General features: G+C 42.9%; 2 protein-coding genes across 2 annotated transcripts in view; one reads left to right on the top strand and one right to left on the bottom strand.

The window, feature by feature from the left end:
* The window catches only part of LOC309558517 (uncharacterized protein), a 251,846-nt gene that overhangs the window by 32,187 nt on the left and 196,168 nt on the right, over nucleotides 1-23,491 (bottom strand). The gene's annotated exons all lie outside the window — the stretch shown is intronic.
* On the top strand, nucleotides 1,372-22,726 carry LOC309557566 (uncharacterized protein). Its single transcript, XM_082260353.1, has 7 exons — nucleotides 1,372-1,503; nucleotides 4,409-4,569; nucleotides 6,437-6,539; nucleotides 7,831-7,941; nucleotides 14,607-14,707; nucleotides 17,361-17,498; nucleotides 22,448-22,726. Exons 1-7 carry the CDS (start codon nucleotides 1,393-1,395, stop codon nucleotides 22,536-22,538), a joined length of 816 nt encoding a protein of 271 aa, XP_082116479.1. The 5' UTR covers nucleotides 1,372-1,392; the 3' UTR covers nucleotides 22,539-22,726.

Raw genomic sequence — 23,491 nt, 5'->3', positions numbered from 1 at the left:
AGTGGTTAAATGCAAAACAGTGCATTTTTTGGTTCAATAGACTTCAATGGAGGAGCCGCAGAAAAGAATGTAGTGCATTTTTGGCACATTTTGTGTTTTTTAATCTACCCAACAATAAATTGGCCAAAAAAAAAAAAAAAGCATAAAAAAACATGAAAAACCCATCAAAAATGCTAGTGTGAAAATGCAAAACACACCGGAAAAAGCACTGCAGAAACAAATCGAAAGAAAACGGCATAGGTGTGAATCAAGCCTAAAAGAGAGGGTCAAGTGATACATAAGGTAATTACTGGGGGATGAGCTGATTGCGCTATAAACAAAAAAAGAGCGACAATTCTGGGAAAAAAAATCTATATTTTTCACATTCTGCCATATGACACCCCCCCCCTGACCAAAAAAAAAAAAATTAAAAATCTAATTTTTTTAACATTTTAGGCCAATTTGTTTTCTGCTAAATATTTTTGGTAAAAGAAATCGCAAGAAGCGTATTTTGATTGGTTTGTGCAAAAGTTATTGCGTCTACTAACTATGGGAAAGATTTATGTAATTTTAATACTTTTTTTTGTTTTTTTTACTAGTAATGGCGGCGATCTGTGATTTTTTGCGGGACTGCAACATTGCGGTGGACAGATCGGACCCCTGATTTTTGAAACTTTTGGGGGGACCAGTGACATTACTACAGTAATCAGTGCTAAAAATATGCACTGTTACTCTAATCTAGACACTGGCAGGGAAGGGGTTAACCCCGTGGGTGATCGGGGGTTAAATGTGAGCCTAGGGGAGTGATTCTAACTGTGGGGGGGGGCGTGGCTTCTGAAATGACCATAGAGACATGTGATCCTATATAGAAGGATCACAGGGGCTTTATGATCATTCCAGGGAGAAGAACGGTCAGATGTGTTTACAACAGCCGTCCGTCCTCTCTTAGTGGGGAGCGATCGCGGGTGTCAGGACTCAGGAGGCAATCAGAGCCACCTGACCTGTGCATCAGCTTCCCCGCTGACGAGCGGGGGTGGGAGCTCGCTGCCGGCGGCGCACGCTCGCCCTCTAGCCTCCTGCGAGCGAGCACCGTTACGGCAATTCACGCAGGAGCGGCTGCCCGCCGCAGTACATCTGCGGCGGGCGGGCGTAAACAGGTTAAAGTCCCATGACCATTAAAATGTGTTCATACTTTTCTACACAGTATCTTCTGCTTATGCCTATCTTCCCATCATATTCTCAGTTTGAATTGTTCAGGTTTAGTACAGGTTTACTATCATCTTGTCTATGCAGGTTAAAGTGACAGCATATCTGCAAAGACACCCTCCCAACCCACACACACTACCCATAAGGTTCCTTTTGCAAAGGATTTTTTTTCTGTTTTATCATTCTAGGTGATAATCTGAGTCCAAAATGGCGACACAGCTGTTTGAAGGAAAGGAGCATGCGTCAGATTACCAAAAATTCAGATCTAAGCCGTCACAAGAGATAATAGACCTTATCTTCAGTTACCTGGAGGAAAGGGTGAGTGAGAACTTCAGCCTGGTTTATTCCCAGCTTCAACAATAGAAAGCAAATAACATTTTTAATAGAATTCCTTTGCTTATATAAGCAGAGCTTCCTAATTAGTTCATTAACCACTTCAGCTCTGGAAGGTTTTACCCCCTTAATGACCAGGCCATATTTTGCGATTCGGCACTGCGTTGCTTTAACTAACAATTACGTGGTCGTGCGATGCTGTACCCAAATACAATCAATGTCCTTTTCCTCCCCACAAATAGAGCTTTCTTTTGGTGGTATTTGATCACCTGTGCAGTTTTTAGATTTTGCGCTATAAATAAAAGAATAGCGACAATTTTGGAAAAAAAAAAAAAAAAAAAAACAATATTTTTTTGCTTTCTGCTATAAAGCATACCCAATAAAAAAACATTTAAAAAATCTAACTTTTTTTTATCAGTTTAGGCCAAATTGTATTCTGCTACATATTTTTGGTAAAAAAAAAAAAAAAATCCCAAAAAGCGTATATGAATTGTTTTGTGCAAAAGTTATCACGTTTACAAACTAATGCCCTGTACACACTATCAGATTATCTGAAGACTTTTGTCTTCAGATTTACCTTTTCTATGTAGTGCAAGGGCCTGCCGGATTGCATACAAATTGAAAGTGTTTAGGTTTGACCTCATATTATATGGTTTTGGTAAATCTGCAGACAAAAGTCTTCAGATAATCTGATAGTGTGTACAGGGCATTAGGGATAGATTTATGGACTTTTTATTTATTTTTTTTATTACTAATGGTGGCGACAAGCGAGTTTTATCGGGATTGTGACATTGCGGCGGACAGATCAGACCCCTAACTGAGATTTTTTGGGGACCAGTGACATTAATACAGTAATCAGTGCTAAATAATTTGCACTGTTACTGTATAAATGACACCGGCAGGGAAGGGGTTAACACTGGGGGTGATCAAGGGGTTAAATGTGTTTTCACTATATGCGCTTATTAACTGTGTGGGGGGATGGGTTGGACAGAGGCAGAGAGAGATTTGTGAGTCAGCTTAGCTGAATCACCGGATCTTTCCCTGCCTCTCTGACAGAAGAGCCGCCTGCTTTGTTTACATAGGCAGGCAACTCTTCTGTCATTCTAGCCAAAGATTGTGGGAGGCCGGGGGCAATCGAGCCCGCTCCTCCTGCAGTCTGCTTCGCGCTGTGTCTAATCACAGCGGGAGCAAGTAACATTGTTTATAAACATTGATCAGAGGAGATAGAGAGATAGAAAGTAACATTGTTTATAAACATTGATCAGACAGGAGATAGAGAGATAGAGAGCCGGTCCACACTAGCGCGACTTGTCAGACGACTTGTCAGCCTGACAAGTCGCGCTCCCTCGCGGTCCATCGACCGCTACAGGACCCGTTCTAATAGGAGCGACACAAGTCGCTCCGACTTAGAAAAAGGGTCCTGTACTACTTCGGGGCGACCTCGGAGCGACTTGCATAGACTTCCATTATGTGAAGTCCTTGCAAGTCGCTCCGAAGTCGTGGTGCATAGGAATGCACAAGTCGCCCCTGAAGTAGTAAGGAGTCGTGTCGCCTTAGTGTGAACCGACTCAGAAAGTAACATTGTTTATAAACATTGATCAGACAGGAGATAGAAAGATAGAAAGTAAAATTGTTTATAAACATTGATCAGACAGGAGATAGAAAGATACAAAGTAACATTGTTTATAAACACTGATCAGACAGGAGATAGAGAGAAAGAAAGTAACATTGTTTATAAACATTGTTAAGACAGGAGATGGAGATATACAAAGTAACATTGTTTATAAACATTGATCAGACAGGAGATGAGGGATACAAAGAAACATTGTTTATAAACATTGATCAGATGAGAGATAGAGAGATACAAATTAACATTGTTTATAAACATTGATCAGAGGAGAGATAGAGAGAGATACTAAGTAACATTGTTTATAAACATTGATCAGAGGAGAGATAGAGAGAGATACTAAGTAACATTGTTTATAAACATTGATCAGACAGGAGAAAGAGATACAAAGTAACATTGTTTATAAACATTGATCAGACAGGAGAAAGAGATACAAAAGTAACATTGTTTATAAAATCCCAAAGTGCCCCCCCCCCGTGTTGAGTGCATGTGGCCTAGTATGGTTCAGGAGGGGGGGGGGCAGGTGCTTTCATCCCCCCTCCCTTTCCTGGCATGGGGTTCTCCTTAAAATTCATACAAGACCTAAAGATCTGGTATCGATTTTGAGGGGGAGGAGGGACCTCACACCATTTTTTTTGTAAATTTGGGGTGGAAATCTATACCAGACCCAAGTAGCACTCATCTCAAGTCGGATCCTGTTCATTAAAGTCAGATTGATGTCGGACTAAAGTCACAGGGAAGGTCAGATCAGAAGTCGTGTGACTTTCATGTCGGAGCATTGTGAACATGGCCAGAGAGATACAAAGCAACTCTGTTTATAAACATTGCTCAGATGTAAGACAGAGAGATACAAAGTAACAAAGGAGATAGAAAGTAATATTCTTTATAAACATTGATAAAAAGTAACATTGTAACTTTTTTATCTACTCTGTTTTGTTAATCTGCAGATCAAAGGCCACCTGTCTGCATATGATGTCAACTAAGGCCCCATGTAAATGGGGCCATTAGTGATTGCTTGGGGGAACTCAGCGGGGGTTCCCTGCAATTAGCTGCGGGCAGGAAGCCCCATTGAATGTCCAACTTCTAGAAACCTGAAAATTGTCCTTTGCAGTGGGGCTGCACCCCTCCTGAAAGGGTTAAGTGCTTTTTTTAAGTTGAGGTGGCACAGAAAAGTAGATTTACTTACCTGCTGTCCTGGCAGCTAAACTGAATACAACACCAGGGTCTGTCTGAAATATTATAAAGATGTTTTTGTCTTCCTAGTTACCCAAAGCATATGGATTAGCTGTGGACGTTGGCTGTGGATCGGGGCAGAGTACAAGAATTTTCTCTCCGTACTTTGAGAAAGTCCTCGGAACCGACATCAGTGAGGCTCAGATAGCAGAGGCCAAGAAAGCCCCGGGGTCACCCAATGTCACATACAGGTGGGGACATTCTAACTGTGTTTCACTAGTTACACTCAGGGGACAACCCCATTCATGTATTCCCTTTACTGTTGGGGACAGACCTCTTTAGACTAGAAAAAGTCTACCAATGGTGCTGCAATGGTTATGTGGTTGGCAAGGCTGGGTAAGCAGTAGAGACATCTGCCTTGGGTGCTTTAGCATAAGGTGGCATAAAAAGGGCAGGACCTGCAACCTATGCTGCCAAAGTAATGTATACCTCATGGGGAGGTCAACTTCAGCCATTTTGCCTTAGGTGCTAAGGGACCTTGTCCAGCCAGGGATTGCTGGTGTGAGCATTAGTCATTTACATTGTTGATATGGGTATTAGATAACTATGTTGTTGGTGTGAGCATTAGTTAGTTATGTTGTTGGGGTGAACATTAGTTAGTTATGTTGTTGTGGTGAGCATTAGTTAGCTTTAGCTATATTGCTGGTGTGAACGTTAGTTCGTTGTGTTGTTAGGGTGAACATTAGTTATGTTGGTGTGAGCATTAGTTATTTATGTTGTTGGGGTGAGCATTAGTTATTTATGTTGTTGGGGTGAGCATTAGTTAGTTGTGTTGTTAGGGGTGTACATTAGTTAGTTACAGTGTGTTGGTGTGAACATTAATTAGTTATATTGTTGGTATGGGCATTAGTGAGTTATATTGTTGGTATGGGCATTAGTGAGTTATATTGTTGGTATGGGCATTATTGAGTTATATTGTTGGTATGGGCATTAGTGAGTTATATTGTTGGTATGGGCATTAGTTAGTTATATTGTTGGTATTGGCATTAGTGAGTTATATTGTTGGTATGGGCATTAGTGAGTTATATTGTTGGTATGGGCATTATTGAGTTATATTGTTGGTATGGGCATTAATGAGTTATATTGTTGGTATGGGCATTAGTTAGTTATGTTGTTGGTGTGAGCATTAGTTAGTTATATTGTTGGTATGGGCATTAGTGAGTTATATTGTTGGTATGGGCTTTAGTGAGTTATATTGTTGGTATGGGAATTAGTTAGTTATATTGTTGGTGTGAATATTAATTAGTTATATTGCTGGTATGGGCATTAGTTAGCTATGTTGTTGGTATGGGCATTAGTGAGTTATATTGTTGGTATGGGCATTAGTGAGTTATATTGTTGGTATTGGAATTAGTGAGTTATATTGTTGGTATGGGCATTAGTTAGTTATATTGTTGGTATGGGCATTAGTGAGTTATATTGTTGGTATGGACATTAGTGAGTTATATTGTTGGTATGGGCATTAGTGAGTTATATCGTTGGTATGGACATTAGTGAGTTATATTGTTGGTATGGGCATTAGTGAGTTATATTGTTGGTATGAGCATTAGTGAGTTATATTGTTGGTATGGGAATTAGTTAGTTATGTTGCTGGGGTGAGCATTAGTTAGTTATATTGTTGGGGTGAACATTAATTAGTTAGGTTGTTGGTATGGGCATTGGTTAATCATGTTGTTGGGGGTGAACTGTTATGCTGTTGGTTCAAAATGTCCTGTCCCTTTCCTGGCACTCCCTCCAAGGCACATGGACCCTCATTTTTTAGGAGAATCCCTCACAAAATATCCATCCATGTGGGCTTGTATCAAAATAGCAGTGGGGATAGGGGGGGTATCTGCATACTCGCTGCCCCCCTTTGCTGTGAGGATGCCATGCTGAGCAGGTTAGTTCTGTAACTGCAGATTGCTGTTGAATGTGACTTGGGTGAATTATAACCACCAGGGCCTTGTGTCATCTGAGGCATAGATGGAGAAGGGAAGTAAGGAGCCCAGTGTCCAGATTTGGGATTTAAATCTAACCAAATGCTGTCACTAATGAATGTCTAACCCATCATACCTGCAGTGTCTGTCCAGCTGAAGAGGTGCCGGTTGGTGACGGCTCTGTTGACCTACTAACTGCAAGTGCTGCTGTCCATTGGTTTAACATTGAAAAGTTTCTAAAAGAGGTAAAAACAAACTGAGTCTTCTTGTTTAATTTTTTTTGGACTGCTGCAACCAATAAAATGCGTTGTACATTAAATACTCCTGAGCACGGCATTCTGTACACTGTGCTGCATATTGACATCATTTGGACTTCTGATCATTGTGCTGCATGTTATATTTTAGAGACAGCTGCTTAATGTATGTGGTTTGCTTGTTACACACCTTGTTCAATACAATTAAACTTACATAGCTTAAACTGCGATATTTATACTCTGACGGACCACCTGGCACCCGCCTGGGTGCATCCACCAAGATACAACTTCCTCCACTCTGGAAGCAGAAGCCAGGCATTATAACTAAGAATTGCACCCAAGAACTAAACTCTAGCTTACGTGCAAACTGGAGCTCTTTAGTGTAAGTTCACACAAAATGTACACCATACAAAATAAGATAGGAGCTTGATCACATTGTCCTTAACAATGCAAACTTTAAATAGTATTATCTTCAGTACATCTAACAAACAGCTAAAATAAACAAACACAAACATCCTACAATAGTTCTGTAACAAGGTAAAATGAACACAATACTAATCACATCTCCAAGAGGATTAGCAGACAGACAGAAACAATAGGCGAGTTAATTAACAACCAGGATGCACACCTGGGAGGCACACAATATGGAATTATGCATAGCAGCAGGAGACACAAGCATCAGGTTATCTGAACTAATTATAGTCTTCTGCTTAGAGTCTCTGAGTCCAGGAGGGGGTTGAAGCAGTTATTGTTGGTTTGGGCACAGAGGCCCAGAATCTCTATCCAGGTCCTAGGTTCCCAGAGTCTGTATGTTTCGGGAGACACGGACCCAAAGAAAAACTACTCCAAAGGGTACCCCAGACACACACCTCCCCCAAAAAAGAGCCCCCCTCAAAAGCCAGGGCCCATAGTCAGAAGGAAAGAGACTACCCTGCAGTCCCCTCCAAAAGCCCATATCCCAGTTGAATCTGTCACATATACTGTGCTGCATAGTGCATACAGTTGGCCACTGCAAATAGTTTTCTGTCCTTGGTAATACCTTCACCACACTGCTGCCCCTGTACACTGTGCTTTATAATACTTAAAACAAACGGCACACTGTGCTATACACTACATACATCAAACTGCTGCACTCTGTATACTGTGCTATATATTACATACACTGATCTGTCGCACTCTGCACACTGTGCAATATATTACATACACTGATCTGCTCCACTCTGTACATTGTGCTACACATAACACTTTTGGTGATATATTAATGTAGGTGCCATCATTTTAGGTGGATCGGATCTTAAAGCCAGGAGGCTGCCTTGCTTTCTTCACCTATCTCCCCTATATGGAAGTTCATTACAAGGAGCGCTCAGAACAGATGACTGCGGTCTTTTCAGAGGTCAGTACTGAATAGCTTTGTGCTTTCAGTCTCTCTTGTTGTACATACTGCCTTATATGAGAAATTCCTGTTGTCTTTGTGAGTGATCAGTAATCCTCTCATCATACAAAAAGATGATATAGGAATTTGGAATCAGTCACCTGCACTCCCCTTTCTTCACTGTGCCGAGAACTCCTGGGGGCTTATAAACCAGGGACACTCAATATGCAAATACTGACTAGCTCCAAAGTCAGAGCTATGCCCCTCCTACTCCATGTACAATACTCCTCTTTCTATTGGCCAGAAAGTGACAGTCCATTGTACTGGGGGATATGTTGGTAGCCCTCATATGAATTTTTAGCTCCTGGGGGTTCCGGGATTCCCTCAGCATTAATATAGTATATGTGGTACTTTTTGTAGTCTGATTTTAACCACTTTAAGACCGGAAGGATTTGCCCCCTTAATGACAGGCCCCATTTTGCGATTCGTACTGCATTAGTTTAACGGACAATTGCCCGGTCGTACGATGATGTACCCAAATGAAATTGATGTCCTTTTTTCCCCACAAATAGCGCTTTCTTTTGGTGGTATTTGATCACCTGTGCGATTTTTATTTTTTTACACTATAAACAAAAAATAAGCAACAATTTTGAAAAAAAAAAAAAAAAAACGATATTTTTCACATTCTGCTATATAATATTCCCCCCCAAAAATGTAAAAATCTAAATTTAACATTTAGATTGCAATAAAAATTGCAATAAGCGTATTTTGATTGGTTTGAGCAAAAGTTATTGCGTTTACTAACTACGGGAAAGATTTCTGTCATTTTTATTGTTTTTTTTTTTTTACTAGTAATGGCGGCGATCTGCGATTTTTTTGCGGGACTGCCACATTGCAGCGGACAGATCGGACCCCTAACTGACATTTTTGACACTTTTGGGGGTACCAGTTACATTATTACAGTAACCAGTGTTAAAAAAAATGCCCTGTTACTGTAAAAATGACACTGGCAGGGAAGAACACAATAACAATACTACAGTACTTAACAGTACTGGTGATCAAGGGGTTAAATGTGACCCTAGGGGCTTGATTCTAACTGTCAAGGGGCGTAGCTTGTGAAGTCATCACAGAGACATGCGATCCTATATAGGAGGATCACATGACAGCTGTGATAACTTCAGGGAGAAGTACGGACGGCTGTGTTTACATCAGCCGTCCGTCCTTCTCTATCAGCGGCGGGAGATCGTGAGTGGCCGGTGGCCATCGGAGCCGCCTGCCACACGCACTAGCTTCCCTGCTGAGGAGTGGGGGCGGGAGCGCGCCTCCAGCAGCGCGTGATCGCCCCCCTTAGCTCCTCCCAGGTGAGCGCCGTACGTGTACGGGCTTTTGCCTGGGAGCACCAGCCTGCGGCGGTGGGGCTAAAGTGGTTAAACCCCAAACATAAAATGTATTACTGTTGCAGGAAATTAGTTAATTGAAACCCAGAATGAATTTCTTGGACTCAGGCTATGCAGGAAACAAGCTTTTATTCATTCGCTAGCGAAGATGGCTTAGCCCGGCTCATGCCCGTTTGCTAAGCTCCCAAAATAGGAGTGTACAACATCACTTATATATCCACAGTTACGTCACAAGTGCACACACAAAAAACATTCAACTTTTCTTTCAGCTTAGCAAGACATACTTCTCTTTCTGCATCTCTTTTCCTATCGATTGCTATTTCACACCTGCGGTTTTGTCTCACATGTCTGTATTCATTACTAAAAGAGGAAGTTAGAGGGAACAAGAGTGATGGCGCCAAGAGTGCACTCTATTCCTCTGGCTGGCTTCTGTAGTTGCACAAGCTTGTCAGAACAACCATCCGCCATGTTAGAAGGCTTTTCAGCTGATGCCGCAATTATATTGCAGCTTACCAATCATTAAATGTGGTGGCTGCATTTGTTTTTTGTTTTTTCCCTTTGTTTTTACCTGGTGATCTGGCCATTAACACACCACCTGTAGTAGAGTGCCCCCACAACAGATAAAGGAGCACGGTGTCCTTGTGTCCGGTGCAGGGTTATGGGCTCTGCAATGTGCTTGATGATGTCAGACAGTCAGAGCACTTTAGAGTAGGAGAGAAGAGGCTGTGGTGACCAGTCTTAAAGCCTGCAGGAGTGAAGGATCAAGTAAAGCCCCGTACACACGTACCGAATGTCGGCCGAACGATCGGCAGTCTTTTGTCCGGTGCTGTCCTGTCGGCTGAAAACTGCAAAAGACTGCACATGAATTTTGTCGGCCAACAACAGCCGACTGCAGAAGTGATGTCATGTGATGGTTAACTTTCCATGTGTTTTTTCTTTTCTGAGCATGCCCAGTCTTGCTAATCGGCTGTTTGTCGGCCGAATTCTGTACTGACTGGCGAACAATCGGCCGTTCTGGTGTTGGCCAACAAAAATTTTAATGCCTGCACACCCGATTCTGTTCGGCCGAAAAGTCGCTGTCGGTTGTTGGAAGCATCATACTAACAAGCTGACAATCGGCCGATCGTTCGGCGGCCGAATATTTACGGCCGACATTCGGTACGTGTGTACGGGGCTTTAGTATTAGGCCCTTTTCACACATATGGTCCGTTTGTCCGTTTTTCATCCAACCATTGACGGATGAAAAACGGACATCAATGCATCTCTATGTAAAAACGGATGATCATCCATTAACATCCGTTTTCATCCGCTTCCGTCAATGTCTGTTTTTTGGAACGGATGAATGCCCTATTTTTTATCCGTCAAAAAAACGGATCGGATGAAAAACGGATGTAAACGGACAAACGGTCCATTTTTCATCCATTTTTGCATTGGTAGTGGATGTAAAAAACGGATGAAAAAAGGATGAAAAACTGATACTTTTTGACGTGACTGAACTGATGAACTGAACGGACCGTATGTGATTTTTGAGGACCCCCACAGATGCAAACAAGGGGGGCTGTACCTGCACTGCAAGGGAGAGTTTTTCCTTTCTTAAGAATTCCACTTTGAGCTGGCCATGAAGGCTTGAAATTTCTCTCCTCCTGCCCCACAGACTGAACAAGAAAAGTCCAATGATTCCTCCAACCATGCTGAACAGCATGGAGATAGGAATAACAGTTGATGGAAGCTGAATAATCAAGCAGTGCCTCCATCTGATTGGATGCAAGCGCTATTCAGCTGAGACATTTCATAGCAGTATATGGCCAGCTTTACTCAAATGTCTGGTTGACGCTCCTTTTACACTAGCCGACTCCAAAGTTGTGAGATTTTCAGTGCAACTTTGGAGTCCAACTTTATTAAGACTTTGAAGTGACTTTGATAAGACTTTTACACTCTCTGTGATGGTGAAGAACATTAATAGGAATCATTTAAAGGTTATAACGATAAACTAATTTGCCCGACAAATTCACCATCCTACCTGTCATTTAAGGCCTGAGAGGACAGAAACTATCATCTACTGCACATGTGTCAAACACAAGGCCCGTGGGCCGAATCAGGCCCTCCAGGTCATTTCATGTGGCACTCACACCTCTCCTGCAGCTGCAGCCAGTGCTGTATCTTGGCCTAGGCCAACAAGGCCTAGGCCTAGGGCGGCACTTTGTAGAGGGGGGCAGCAAAAAAGCTGCACACCGCAATAAAAAAAACAGCCTCCTCCCACCTCCCACACCAAAAGGGTCCCCGCCGACTTTTAGTTTAGTGCCAGTATTATGGGAGCGAATTGGGCCAGAGGGCAGGGTCCAGGAGGAAAATCAGTCTGGCACCCCCATAAAGCAGTCACACTGCTACCTGCCGGTATGATAGGCTGCGCTAATGGGCACTGATAGGCAACACTGGTGGCCACTGATGAGGCTGCACTGATGGGCAGTAATGAGACGGCACTGATGAGGCCGAACTTATGAGAACTGATAAGGCTATGCTGATGGGCACAGATAGACTGTGGTTGTGGTCTGTGGGTCATATTTAAATTAGGGGGTGCACAAACTTAGTCAGGCCTAGGGCAGCACAAAACCTAAATACACCACTGGCTGCAGCACTCCCCTCATCTCCACCACCCCGTCGGCAGTCGGCAGCAGAGAGGAGGACAGAACTCCTCCATTAGATCCTACTTCTCTCTGTGCAACTGCAGCATCCCCTCATCTCCAACTCCCCTGGTCTCAGTATTCAGAAGACTTCAGCCCTCTGCTGGTCCTCCTCCAGATCCTGCATTTTCTGCTTCCCAGCTCTGCCCCCACTGTGATGTAAGGTAGGGTGGGGGGCCCTTGACTTGTGTGGGGGGGGGGGGCTCTTGACATCTGATGTAGGGGGAGGTGGTGCTCTGGACATCTAGTGTTAGATACAACCGGCTCTTTGAGGGCGACCATAATGCTGATGCGGCCCATGATGAAATTGAGTTTGACACCCCTGCTCTACTGTATCCCAACAATTGCCCAACTGTTGGAGGTACAATATTGGAACTAGGTGTGAAAATATGGACTTTGTAGGCACATATATAAAAAATATATCAAAATGTATTCATACAAAAAAAAGGACATACAATTAAAAAAGAGAAATAAATTACAAATAGTTACACGAACATAATATAAAAAAAAACATAGACCCTAATAGTAACTACGGTCATGTAGCCAAATCCCCTAAGGGGTTAGTGATAAATACCAAAACCCCTCAGGGGATATCAGCGTGGCTGTGATGCTATACGGAGGTGATAGGAGTGTTAGCTCGACATGTTTTGCTATGCCACTTCTTCAGGAGCATAACTCACCACTAAGAGTAAAGAAAAATTCAATCAATATACTAAGACAAAACACAGAAAAAAATATATAAATACCAATAACAGAGATATGTAATATTTCATAACAATGACAGAACATAGTAAGAATAATAATAAACTACCGATGGGATAAACTGGGCGGCAGATGAATCGAGTAGATCCCAATTGGGAAGGATGTGGGGACACACATGGTATGACTATGTATAAAGAACCAAATAATGATATTGATGCTAGTATTGCTATGTCAAATATCACTAGATAGATAAAACCAGTGGAGCGATATTTGGATGGTACCAAGAGGGTTAGGTCTATGACGTACCTGAACTTAGTAGAGGCTGGTAGATAAGGATGGTCGGTGCGTGCAATGTGGATCCGCCAGGAAAATGGTATAGCCAGCAGAGCTGATGACTGTGTCATGAATTATTAGATAAAATACTCGGGTACAGAAACAAAGTACCCACCCCTATACAAGAAAAAAGGGGGAGAAACCGGAAGAGAAAATACATCTGTATATTAGCTAAGAAACAGATTAAAATGGTATTGTGTGAACTCACCCAAAGTGCAACATAAAAAGAGGTTTGGAGGTACAAGATGGAGCCCACAAGCAAACTACACTGGAGCCTTTCCCCTGCAGTGCCTCCTAGTGGTAGAAATGCAAATTTCTCTTGTTTTAGAACTGCATTGACAAGTAGTGTTACCTGAATTGTATTCCAGGATTTGTTTGTCTTCAGCTGAGAGAACGTGCAATAATTTAAGACTTTACATAAAGTCTCAAAAATCTTTCATTAAAGCGGAGTTCAAAACATTTTTTTTTAGATAAAAATACCCCTGGGACAGTCATGGGCTAGTGCATTTCATCAATGACAGCCTCTGAACTGTCCTGTTTCACTTACCTTTTACAAGAAATACTTGCCTTGAAAATGTCTTGTCCAGCGCTGCCATCTCAGGTGTGGGCAGCTAAAGCCAGAGCGTCCTCTTCTGTGTCCTCTTCGGTGACGTTGGAGTCCCAGAATGCACTGCACCGGCCCCGCTCGTCACCCCTGCACACCCAGAAGCTGTTCAGCAGGGAATAATGCGCCTGCCCAAGAAGTGACGAGCGGGGCCGGTGCAGGCGCATTTACTCCTGGGAGCGATGGCGATTGGCTCCCAGGAGTCAATGCAAGCAGGAAGAGACGGCACGGGCCGAGGCTGCAGAGGGAGGAAGAGGAAGGAAGGTGAGTATATTTTCATTAATAACAAGGTAAGTGAATAAAAAAAAATTGAAATTATCCAATTCTTTTTCAGCTACATTACAGCAAGCGGATGGTGTAAAGTACATTTTGAGGCTATAAGGTCTTCATGTTTTATAGGTTGAATATCGTGTTCTAGTTATATTATTTATAAATGTAAAAGAACATTTTCCAAATTTTTTCCTAGAAAAAACAAACCAAAAACCAGCTTTGACAAAAACGGTGAGAAAAATGTTCCCCCCCCCACAATTTAGTTTTTGTTTTTTTTTTTCCTTAAGATGGGAAGACCCAGAAAAAAAAAAAAAAAAAAAAACAGCTTTGACAAAAACCACGAGAAAAATGTTTTTCCCCCCCAATTTAGTTTTTTTTTTTTTTCTGGGTCTTCCCATCTCAAGGTATGTTGAAAGTTTACAGAGAGACCATTGCTTTCACTTCATCTCCGCAGCTTCTGGCAGTGGACAGGCTTTTCCACTCAGGTTGTGGCTGTTTTCTAGAAAAATAAAAGGTAAGACTTAACACACCGATTATTTTGATGCCTTCAGAATGCATTTTAGCTGATTTAAATTGAAAGCTCAATTGGGTTTTAAAGTGAACCCCCTTTTTATGTTAGGTCAATCATTAAAGAATTATTTTTATAAACATACAATAATTGTCTCCATGTGTTAAAAAAAATATATATATATTTTCCAGGTGGAAGCTACTCTGGCCACATATGAGCATGAGAAGATTCGACATGTCAGGAATGGATACAAGGAAATATTTGAAGCCATCCCTTACCCCGACAAAAGAAGGTCTGACTACTTTTATATATTACCCGTCCCATCTGATATGTTATAACCTCTTGTCACCGGCTCCCCCCGGTCCTTTAAGGGGTTCTTCAGGATTCCCAATCATGTGATCACTATGACTCTGGTCACATAATGGGTGGGGCCTATCTTACCAACTCCCGATTGGAAACATTTATACTAAACAATTATTTCACAAATAAACATTTACCATGCTGGGTGTGGGCGTTGCACTGGATGTATAGAACTCTCCGCCTTTCATGTCTCTCTAATAGAAAGCAGGGGTGTAACTACAGGGGTTGCAGGGGTTGCAATTGCAACCGGGCCCCATGCTACAGGGGGCCTGTGCGGCTCCCCTGTACACCTGGATAGGAGGGGCGGCGGGGGCAGCATGTAGAGAAATCACTGTCCTCCTTTTTCCTCCTGTAGCTGCAGGAGGAAAATGGAGGAGATTGGATCCTCTGTATGCTGCCCCCACCACTCCTCCTATCCAGATCACTTGTGTTCTGCTGTCTCTGGGCCCCCCGACCCCACTGTGTTGCCCCCCCCCCCCCCCCCACTGTGCTCCCTTCCCTCTCCTGCCGGCTGCTGCAGGTAATGTGTCACAATAGAGAACCAGGAAGGGGTCAGTAAATATGTAATTTACCAGCTCCTTCCTTTTCTGAATGGACAGAGTCATAGTCAGTGACATTGTAAAAAAATTTAATAAAATGATAAAAAATAATACAATAAAAATACCAAATAATAAAAAATATAGACACCAGTGGGTGAACTTCCAGGATCGCAAAGGTCACATTTGCAACCGGGCCCTGGCATTCCACCACCGTGGGGAGGCCCCAAGATGGCAGGAAGGGGCCCACTGCAGAACTTGTGAAAGGGTCCCGCTGTGAGACTGTAATAAAGGGCCCCGCCATGAGAGTAAAGGGCCCCAGGATCAGTGGGAAGAGCCCCAGGATTGAAGGTAAGGGCCCCGGCCAGGGGTCTGGGGGGCCCTTCATGGTTTCTTGCACCGGGGCCCTGAAGGTTCCAGTTACGCCTCTGATAGAAAGTCTACAGATCCAGCACTGCTTCCACCTCCGCTATCCAGGACACACTCTCACCTTATATACAGATTACTCATCCAGCACTGCTTCCTCCTCCACTATCAGACAAGACACACACTGTCACCTTATATACAGATCACTGATCCAGCACCGCTTCCTCCTCCACTATCTGACAAGACACACACTGTCACCTTATATACAGATTACTGATCCAGCACTGCTTCCTCCTCCTCTATCTGACAAGACACACACTCTCACCTTATATACAGATTACTCATCCAGCACTGCTTCCTCCTCCACTATCAGACAAGACACACACTGTCACCTTATATACAGATTACTGATCCAGCACTGCTTCCTCCTCCTCTAGCTGACAAGACACACACTCTCACCTTATATACAGATTACTCATCCAGCATTGCTTCCTCCTCCACTATCAGACAAGACACACACTGTCACCTTATATACAGATTACTGATCCAGCACTGCTTCCTCCTCCACTATCAGACAAGACACACACTGTCACCTTATATACAGATTACTGATCCAGCACTGCTTCCTCCTCCACTATCAGACAAGACACACACTGTCTCCTTATATACAGATTACTGATCCAGCACTGCTTCCTCCTCCACTATCAGACAAGACACACACTGTCACCTTATACACAGATTACTGATCCAGCACTGCTTCCCCCTCCTCTATCTGACAAGACACTCACTGTCACCTTATATACAGATTACTGATCCAGCACTGCTTCCTCCTCCACTATCAGACAACACACACACTGTCACCTTATATACAGATTACTGATCCAGCACCGCTTCCTCCTCCTCTATCTGACAAGACACACACTGTCACCTTATATACAGATTACTGATCCAGCACTGCTTTCTCCTCCACTATCAGACAACACACACACTGTCACCTTATATACAGATTACTGATCCAGCACTGCTTCCTCCTCCACTATCAGACAACACACACACTGTCTCCTTATCATCCAAAAGATAAAGCAGCAGAGTCTGAAAGGTGAACACTCAGCAATAAAGTATATGTTTAACATGGCACAATCTCACCTACAGAGGAGCAGAGGATCAAATAAATAAAAGTGCTTCTCTGCTCCCCGGGTGCGTCCCACTGCAAGGAAGTATTTTTACATTTCTCAGAGTTGGGATGTAATTGTTACTAATATACACTGCAATTAGTTATCAGGCTTGTATGCATTACATATATTCTGTATATATATATATATATATATATATACTGTCACATTGATCTCCCTACTGGCTTAGTGAAAGAAGTGCAGAAGCACTTTCACTTATGGCAGAGTCGGTCAGACAGAGCACACAGAGAGATAATGGTAATGGGCACAGGGTGATAATGGTGTACCCAGGCACCTTCTACACACCCCATGCGCATACCTATGATGTATTGGCATTATCTGTATTATTCATCCTTGTTTATATCTCTTGTACAGCGCCACAGCATAGGATCCCACTATATAAATAACTGATAATAGGAATGTAAAGATTGCATTTGTTTTTCTTAACCTCTTCATTCCTTTCATAAACTCACGGTAACTCATTAACTCACAGTGCTATTTGCCTTTGCAGGATAGAAAACATTGTGACCAAGATTCGAATGCCACTGGCAGGGCTGATGGGTCTTATTCAGACCTTCTCCATGTTCCAGACGTATTTTAGGACTGAGCCTGAGAAAGCGAAGGAAATGATAAGAACAGTAGAGGAAAGGTGAGCACGTAGGTGAATGGGACAGAAAATAGCAGCAGGATATGTATAAAGGACAATAAAGGTAAAAAAGTTTGCAGCATTGTTGTCACCCTGTTGGCAGAGTGATCTTAGAAGGACATGAAGCTTCACATAGTCTTTAACCTTCCTAGCTGTATTCCCGAGTGTGGCTCAGGGTTAATATACAGTGCCAAAAGTGGGAACCCCCGAGCCACCCTCTGGATTACCCCACAATCAAACTCACCTTCCCCTGTGATCACCCGCCATCCTCCCAGCCATCCTCCAGCCATCCTCCCGCTGTCCTCTCATTCTGTGCTCGGCCGATGCCGGCACCTTCTTTCGGCTCCCTTCCCTGCGAGCACCTCATCGCAGGGGGGTGGAACCGGTGGGAGATTCAAAAAAAATAATAAGATGACATGATACAGTGTAATCTGTTAGGATTACAACTTTGTATCATGCCGTTTCCCCTAGAGGTTTTTCCAGTGCCCTGCCTGTATTTATTGTGGTTCTTTGTGCCTGGAAAATTGAGAATGTCCATGGTGTCCAAAAAGCGTTCTTTTAGCTCAAAAACGCTTTTGGACAAACTGGAAAACAGCGACAGTGAATGGGAATTATTTGAAGAACTGAACGATAGTGATTTGTGGGAAAATTACTGAAAGTGACGACAGCGACGATTCTGCGACTGAGCTCAGCGATGTGCGGACTTGGTGCTCTACTGACTGTGTTACGGATCAGGCAGCACCCCCAAGATTCCCATTTACTGGAGCACCTGGAATGAAAGTTGACGTTGACCATCACAACATCTTGGCATGCCTACAATTATTTTTGACCGATGAGGTTATTGAAAAAAATAGTGACCGAGACAAACCGGTACCAAGAGCCATTGGCTACGCATTGGAATTTTGCAAGAAGCAGAAAGTGGGAACCAGTGACCAAAGATGACATTTGGAAATTTCTGGGCCTAATAATTCTTCAGGGAATGGTGGGGAAACCCCTGCAGAAGTGGTATTGGACAACCAATACATTACTTGCCACTCCATTCTTTGGCACGGTCATGTCAGAGTACAGATTCTCCCTCATAATGAAATATTTCCATTTCTAAAACAATGAAGAATTTGATGACATTTATTATTATTACATTATAATTCATGATTTTGTGTTTCAAACTTTATCATACCCGGTGAGATATTCCTAAGAATTACAGGCCTAAAATATGAATTTGCACAGGCATACCATCAAGGAACATAAGGAAGATAGTTTCTGCACACCTGTGGGACACCTGTGGGACATCATTTTTCACAACCGGACCACATTATAGAAGACCTCAATGCTTTAGTTCTTAAAGGGAATTTCAGAACTATCCAGGAAAAGAAACTTTTGAATTAAGAATGATACTTCTTTTTGACACAAAAAATAACGGCTTAAATTTAGACATGGGTTTCCTTACTCATTATCCCACAGTTTTACGACCCCCTCTGTGACTATCCCCCCACCTCCCCCCTGTCTTCAGCTCTCCCTCTGTCTTATCTCACTAACTATGCTAGTTTTATTACCATCGCCAGTTAAATTTGTTTATGTTTGTTTGGTTTTCTCTTTTTTTTTCCTTTGGCTTAGAGATTTTGTGTTTTTTTACCATTCTGCTAAACATTTTGTGAATCAGTACTTCTTGGATCTTGAAGAAGGGGACATACCCCGAAAGCTTGTCCGGAAAAATTTTATGTTAGTGCAAATAAAAAAAGTATCACGGACAGTACTCAATTGTCTCTGGCCTAAAATATAAAACCGATTTCCATGCAAAACAACGTACCAATTTTAGCACAAAAATTCTGACATAATCAGACCGCCAGGGAGGTTAACTACGCAATAAATGAAACCCCAAAAAAGGTCCATTCCTCTACAGTAAACCCCCGTTATTTAGTGGTTCAGTTTTTGCAGTATTTTGCGTTTTTTTTTTCCTGTAAGACCTATTAATATTATTTTACTAATTAAATCATTGTTAATTAAGTATTTTTGTGTTTTCCATTGCTCTTGCTCTGTCTCTCAGTATCTTTTGTGTTTAAATGTGTTTCTATTGTTTTAAAAGTGTGTTTAAAGAATTTAAAATGCTTTTAAAAGTACAGTGAAAGTTATAAAACCATGCCTAGGATGTATTTAAATAGGGTCTTTCTATTTTGCGGATTTTCACTTATTGCGGGTGGGTCCGGAACGTAACCCCCGCGATGGAGGGGGGTTACTGTACATAGAATTATAGGCTGGGCAATGCACAGGCTCTTGCAAGATCCATACCTTTATATGTTATATCCTTATGTAAACTACTAATCCCAATGTGACGGACTGCCTGACATCCCGACCTGGTATCTCCGCCAAACAACAGCTACCTGCATTCTGCTACCAGAATATAGTGATTTCAGCCCAAACCTCCCTAACTACCAGTCAGGACCAGTATATTAGATTAGGACTTTTTTTCTTTAAAGCAGAGTTCTGGCCTCGGGGGTCAACTTTAGCTAAAAATACCCCCAGGACAGTCAGGGCTAGTGCATTCCAGAATGGATAGCCTCTGAACTGTCCCGGGTCACACTTACCTGAAAGAAGAAATACTTACCTTGAAAATTTCTTCTCCAGCGCTGCCATCTCAGGTGTGGGCAGCTGAAGCCGCAGCGTCCCTCTTCGTGTCCTCTTCGTGACGTCGGAGTCCCACAATACACTGCACCGGCCCCGCTCGTCACTTCCGGTGCAGGCGCGGCATCCCTGCACAGCTTCTGGGCATGCCCAGAAGCTGTTTAGCAGTGAATACCGTGCCTGCACCAGAAGTGACGAGCGGGGCCGGTGCAGGCGTATTGATTCCTGGGAGTGATGACTTTCAACTCCCAGGAATCATCGCAAACTGGAAGTGACGGCGCGGGCCGCGGCTGCAGAGGGAGGAAGTGGAAGGAAGGTGAGTATATTTTCTTCTATAATAAGGTAAGTGACCAAAAAAAAAATCGCCATTATTCATTTCTTTTTCAGGTTCCCCTTAGCAAGTGGACGGCCCAAAATCGATTTTATCGATTTTGAGGCCGGAACTCCGCTTTAAGTCCGCGGTGGTGCAAAAACCTTAAATGGAAAAAACGCTTACGTGAACAAAAAAAGTGCATGTGAAATGCACACTAAAAAGTGCACTCAAGGGTGTGCTTTAGTCCACCCCCCCAAGGGGTAGGACCTCTCCCCTGATCTTCGGGGCGCAAGGTCAAAGACAAGGGTTTACTATGGGCTGCCCAGCCAGAAGGTCTGGCGTATCCCGTTCTTCTAGGTCAGCCGAAGCTAACCATCGAATACTTGGTCGAGGAGCTCTCCGAAAGAGAGACCCTCCCCCCCAATTTACCCCAAACATCAAACAGTACCAATAGTGGAGTGAAACAGGACTGACTTTATTAACCACTTAAGCCCCGGAAGGATTTGCCCCCTTCCTGAAAGCCCTATTTTGCGATTCGGCACTGCGTTACTTTAACGGACAATTGTGCGGTCCTGCAATACTGTACCCAAATAAAATTGATGTCCTTTTTTTCCTCACAAATAGAGCTTTCTTTTGGTGGTATTTGATCACCTGTGCGATTTTTATTTTTTGTGCTATAAAGAAAAAAAGAGTGACAATTTAAAAAAAAAAAAAAAAAAACAATATTTTTCACATTCTGCTATGACATTCTCAAAAAAAATTTAAAATCAAAATTTTTGATCAAAAATCATATGAATAAATGCTAAAAACTATAAGCACCCCCCCAATTCGTCCTATTTCCTCCAAGTGCCATAGCTTGTTGGCCAACGTGACCTGTTACCGAAGTGGAAAGCCAACGCACGAGATGATAATGATTGTATCAGACTGCATCATATATGGCATTTTTCGTTCCACTTTAAATTCCACGTTACAACTACCTCCACCTATACATGATGGTTTAGTTTTGCAGGCTGAATCTTATGGACCACAGGGATAGGATAGCCCCACCATAATTATCACTTCTGTCCAACTGTCTTGACCATTTCAAAGCCAAATGATGGTGTCGCCCTCAACTTACAGCAACCTTTCTCAACCTTTTTACCTCAGAGGAACCCCTAAAATAACTTTCTAGTTTTGGGTAACCCCTGCTAAAATCAATTCATCTGAGGTCAATGGGAAAAATTCCCCTTACATTGGTGGTAAGTCGGAAGAGTTCTCCTTTTATTGGTGGTCAGTGGGAAGAATGTTCCTTACATTGGTGGTCAGTGGGAAGAATGCTCCTTACATTGGTGGTCAGTGGGAAGAATGCTCCTTACATTGGTGGTCAGTTGGAAGAATGCTCCTTACCTTGGTGGCGAGTGGAAGGAATGCCCCTTACATTGGTGATCAATCAGAAAAATGCCCCTTACCTTGGTGACCAGTGGAAAGAAAGCCCCTTACATTGGTGATCAGTGGGAAGAATGCTGCTTACATTGGTGGCCAGTGGGAAGAATGCTCCTTACATTGGTGGTCAGTGGAAGGAATGCCCCTTACATTGGTGATGATCAGTGGGAAGAATGCCCCTTACCTTGGTGATCAGGGGAAATATTGTCCCTTACATTGATGGTCAGTTTGAAGAATGCTTCTCTTACATGGTGGTCATAATTATGGTGGTCATAATGCTGTCCTTAAACACAGCTAGAAATATAATTGATGTCATTTAGCTGGCTTTGCCAGGTGGCATTAGCCCTGACTTATGCAGACATCATCAAATGATGTCTGGTTGGGAATGATTAACTTAGAGAGTTTCCAGAATAATTAAGTTCCAGGTATGACAGAATGATGCCTTCTGTTATGGACTTGCAGAGAGGGAGGGGGAAATTATTCACTAACAAAAATGAACCACCTGTTTTCAGTGGTACAGGTTTTACGTTTGGATAGATTGGGTTCAATGTGTTATTCTTTGGAAATGTTCTCAGACTCTACATGAATCCATTTTCAGGTTCCTTCAGATCATGGGGACATCCTCCACTGAAACAGAGGTTGAAATTTGCTTCCAAAACATCCTGGTACTGGCTTCTAAACCGCAGTGAAGCAAGAATTTGGAAAACCAACGCTGAACCTTGCATGACATGGCTGGAGACCCTGCTGATCAGTATTTTACCATATCAGGATTCTGTTAACAGTTTCAATATGTAAAATGTACCACAAATTTAGGCGCAATTCGCAATGTATAAAATCAAACCAAGAAAAAAATATTGTATAACCATGTATTGTCTGTGGTCATCATGTATGAGTCACTCCCAAAACCACAGCTTGGTCACAGTTCTAGGGGTGCCAATGGAGTGTGCCCCAAAACAACACAGCAATGCCTATATGCAGAGGATGGGTGATAAGTCCCACCTGCCATGCTGCCACATACATGCCTAAAGCCATCCATAGATAGATCGAATTTTGGTCGTTTCAGCAGGGACCAGCCAAGATTCGATCCATCTATGGTCAGGATGGTTGTACTGAAGTCTATATGTTGATTGACTTTAGTGCAACCAGCCTGTAGGATTTTTTTCATGCGGTTACAGCTGGCGGTTTTAGACACTGGCATTGATCATTGTGTTCTGCCAGGAGGAAGGGCTCCCTGCCGGCAGAACACAATAGCGCCAAATTCCCCCATCGACATGGATCTTGTTGTTTCTTGTTGTTGTGAACACGGACTGTGTTGACTGATTTACTTTTCTGCAACCTGTAGTCGCAGGAAAGAAAATTGCATCATCTGTGGCTTGCTTTGGGCTGCCATGAAGATGTTGTTCAAGCATTGTAAACCTTTTTTCATAATAAGGTCAAAACCCTGTAGCAGGGGCAGACTGGCATCTTTTGGCCCAGGGGGCAAGTACAAACCAGATGCCCATGGTGCAGTGACCTGGCCCCCCTCCCACTTTCCCTCACCCCTCCCCCTACTCTCCCAATCCTCCTCCTGACCCCCATTCCAAGCTGAAGCCCTGCTCCAGATTCTCTCTACTTACCGGCTGTATCCGGGTCCCCAACCTGG

The sequence above is a fragment of the Pelophylax lessonae genome, assembly GCF_965119305.1.
Source record: "Pelophylax lessonae genome assembly, chromosome: 6".
Lineage (NCBI taxonomy): Eukaryota > Metazoa > Chordata > Amphibia > Anura > Ranidae > Pelophylax > Pelophylax lessonae.
Note: the sequence above shows the minus strand (reverse complement) of the source record. Positions and strands in the feature narration are given on the sequence as shown.